The sequence below is a fragment of the Theropithecus gelada genome, chromosome 20 (assembly GCF_003255815.1).
Source record: "Theropithecus gelada isolate Dixy chromosome 20, Tgel_1.0, whole genome shotgun sequence".
NCBI lineage: Eukaryota > Metazoa > Chordata > Mammalia > Primates > Cercopithecidae > Theropithecus > Theropithecus gelada.
Genome location: NC_037688.1, coordinates 50,473,454 through 50,477,259, shown reverse-complemented (window position 1 = coordinate 50,477,259; position 3,806 = coordinate 50,473,454). Strand labels below are relative to the sequence as shown.

The 3,806-nt window shown below is 50.6% G+C and overlaps 1 protein-coding gene across 1 annotated transcript in view; it reads right to left on the bottom strand.

Moving 5' to 3' along the window:
• CEMP1 (cementum protein 1) overlaps positions 1 to 3,566 on the bottom strand; it is a 14,096-nt gene extending 10,530 nt beyond the window's left edge. Inside the window, 1 exon segment of the mRNA XM_025369744.1 lies at positions 3,555 to 3,566. Within this exon segment, the coding sequence (XP_025225529.1) occupies positions 3,555 to 3,566 (12 nt within the window).
• Between the last annotated feature and the right edge of the window lie 240 nt (positions 3,567 to 3,806).

Below are 3,806 nucleotides of genomic sequence, written 5' to 3'. Positions count from 1 at the left end.
AAAAAAAAAAAAAAAAAAAAAAAAAAAAAAAAAAAAAAAAAAACATGAATTAGGCAGCTTGCTGAGGCTCAGCGGAGGCTGGGGCCGAGAGTCATGTCGAAGTTTGTGAGGTTAACCTGCACCCAGTGACAGTCGTGGCGAAGTTTGAGGTTAACTCGCACCCAGTAACGCTGTTGCAATGCAAGGTGTATATTTGGTGTCATCCACGGGAAGAGGAAAGAGCAAATTTTCTCACGGCCTTGGCAGTTCCACATGATGGACATTTAGTATCTGCAGTTTTCTTCGCATAAGGCAGCTTTTTTGTACAAAAACATTAGAATCCAGTGAGCAAGAATGATAGAATACAGGATAGATTTCCACATGAGGAAGTGTCAGGAACGAGGCTTTTGCATCTCTGTCAGCTGGATTTCCACATGTGTACATATGTGAGAACATGCCGTGTTTCCTGTCCGTAATGGTAGAGGCAGCCCTAATATTGGGGAGGATAGACCTGAAGATTCACCTGAGGACAGATAGACCTTCAAGGTTCGGGTGGATTTGCATCTGGACTATAGGGTGGCCCTGTAGGCCCTGTGTGAGAAGCCCCTGCCCGGTGAACTTTCCCATGTGTGTATGCGTGGACAGCCAACAGAGGGAGCAGTGCGAGTGTGAAGGCAGACAGTGGCCTGGCCCAGTCTGATGCTAAGTGGGCCAGAGGCAGTGAGTACCATTTCTTGAGCTGACTACTTAAGACAGGCGCTTCCCTAGGTACTTTCACACCTCATTGCAAGGTAGATGTTGTTCCCATTTTACAGGTGCAGAAGCTGAGCTGCAGAGACATTAAGTACCTGCCTCATAAGTGGTAGAAACTCCAGTGTCACCCTGCCCCTCACGTTCAGAGCCCCCGAGGGAGGGTCTGCCGGGCAGCTCAGCCCAGCACTCTATGTAAGGAAGTCTTCAGTGCCACTGTCCAGGATGTCTTCCCGGGGGTTGGGCCTGAACGTCTTGACCATGCTGTGCTGGAGGCAGGAGGGGTGTCTTCATGTGGATTGACTGTACATATTTCTTTGGCAGATGGCTGAGCTCTGTGACCCCGGGGCCTGTTTCAGCCTCCTGCCGTCAGAAAGCAGCTGTTTGGAAAGAGGCTGTGATTCGGCCTTGTTTGAGGGCCGATACTCTGAATGGGTGAGGCTTGGAATCCTCCCTTTGGCAACAAAGAAACATGTAATGATTTTGCTGAAGGTAGAATTGGGGGACTAGGCAGAGTGGGCTCCTGCCCTCCCTAGGATGGTTCTGTCTTTTGCAAAGGTGGCTACGTCCTTAGGGGAAGGTGAGGGGAGAAGCAGAGAGCATGGAGAGAAGTGGCTTTCGATTTTCTCCCTCCTTTTGGGGAGTTCCGCCTTATGTGGCTGGTCTGGTGCATAGTGTGATGTATTCCTGTTCCCAGCGATGCCCCGACAGCCAGTCCAAGCTGAGTCCAGAGTTGGCAAGGTGAGGTCCCAGTAGTAAGAGGGAAGTGGTTTGTTTGGCTCTTCTGAGATGTGTTTTATGAGAAAGATCCAGCAGCAGCCTGCAGAGATGTGGGGCCTGAAAAGAGGCCTTGGGCAGGTCTTCTCAGCAGGTCTTGGCCCTCTAGACTGCGTTCAGCACAGTTTTGGGGAGGAACAGGGAGCGTTCCCTTTTCTTTTCTTTTCTTTTTTTTTTTTTTTTGAGGTGGAGTCTCGCTGTATTGCTCAGGCTGGAGTGCCGTGGTGCGATCTCCGCTCACTGCAAGTTCTGCCTCCCGGGTTCACGCCATTCTCCTGCCTCAGCCTCCCAAGTAGCTGAGACTACAGGTGCCCGCCACCTCACCCGGCTAATTTTTTGTGTATTCAGTAGAGACGGGGGTTCCCCTTGTTAGCCAGGAGGGTCTTGATCTCCTGACCTCGTGATCCGCCCACCTTGGCCTCCCTAAGTGCTAGGATTACCAGTGTGAGCCACCGCGCCCAGCCTAGTGTGCTGGAGTGCAGTGGCACGTCCTCGGCTCACTGCAAGCTCCGCCTCTTGGGTTCACGCCATTCTCCTGCCTCAGCCTCCCAAGTAGCTGGGACTACAGGCGCCCACCACGCCTGGCGAATTTTTTGTATTTTTAGTAGAGATGGGGTTTCACCATGTTAGCCGGAATGGTCTTGATCTCCTGACCCCGTGATCCGCCCACCTCGGCCTCCCAAAGTGCAGGGATTACAGGCATGAGCCACCGTGCCCAGCAGTGGTCCCTTTTCAATCTATACATTCGTCCCCTGAGCCGCCTGACCCAGGGTTTAGCTGCTTCAGAGCAAGTGATTGACACCGGTGGGAGATGGAGTCCAGCAAGCAGATGATGAACTGGGAAGCGCTGCAGAAATGAGGGGGCGAGCATGGCCAGTCCCTTCTGAGAGGATGTGTTTGGAAGAGAGTGGGCACTGGCGTGGCACTTTCCCCCTCTGAAGAGGCATCTTCTGTGGAAATGGACTTGGACAGGATGCCACATGGTACAGCAGTTCTGTGGGGGGCAGGTTGTGGCTGCGGAGAAGCACTGGGTGCAGAAACAGTCCCCCGAGCAGGTGCGAGGGCTAGGGTGCTGTGTGCTGCTCCACGCCTGCCGTGCGGTGACAGGTGGCCACCGGGCTGCCCAGCACAGTTGTTTAGAAAGCAGGTTCAAAGGGCAGTGTGCTGGGAGGAAGTGCTGGTGTGGAAACTGCAAGTTTTGGACATGTATTGCTCAGGTCTTTTCAGCCGTGCCTTCTTCTATAACAGAATTGCATTATTCACTTGCTCAGTGTGACATCATGTCCTTTAAAAAATATTTGAAAATTGAGAACAGGTTGTATGTTCCGTCTCTAGCTGTTAGATCACACGCAGGGCACATTTTCTCAAAGAGTAACGAGACTTGGGTTCTGTGTGTTCTCTCTTAGCGAGGAGAAAGCCCTGTTTGGGTTCATGATGCTTGTTGGGGGGTCTCTTTTCTGTACCTGATGTTGGTTGCACAAAGTCTGTTTCCATTCTCTTAGTCTAGAAAATTTTCCTGATATTTAACTGGAATTTTTGCTCCAACAAATTCCAGGTCATTTAGAATGTGTTAAGATTGAGTTTCTGGGCCACACATCCTTTATAAGAGCACCTGATTCTGGTTTCTGTTTGTGTGTTTATTTATTTATTTTTTTGAGACAGAGTCTTGTTCTGTCACACAGGCTGGAGTACAATGGCATGATTTCGGCCCACTGCGAACTCTGCGTCGTGAGTTCCAAGTGATTCTCGTGCTTCAGCCTCCCAAGTAGCTGGGATTACAGGTGTGCACCACCTATATTATTTATTTAGTTAGTTTATTTATTGAGATGAGGTCTCGCTATGTTGCCCAGGCTACTCAAACTTCTGGGCTCAAGGGATCCTCCCGCCTTGGCCTTCCAAAGTGCTGGGATTACAGGCATGAGCCACCGCACCCGGCCTGGTTTCTGTTTAAAGAGTTGGATTATACAGGGGCCCACAGAATCGAGAACTGACAGTACTGTAGAGCCTGTATATGAAGAAGATGGACGAGCCTGACATTAGCAGCTCACCGTTGAGCACATGGCTCCCTGCAGAATAAACAAGTGTGTAATTTTCATCTGATGAAGGTGGGCATGTAGTTCCTGGACAGTTCAGTGACTTCCTTCATTCCACAGACAAGATCAGATGCCCCCTCTATCAGCCCCCGTGCTACGGACCGGCCCAGTCTGTTTTCAGATCAGCTTGTAGCAAGCAGGGATTAGAAATATTTAAAGATGAGGTTTGAAGGTATGTCTAGAGACCCAGGATGTTAGTTCTGGAGG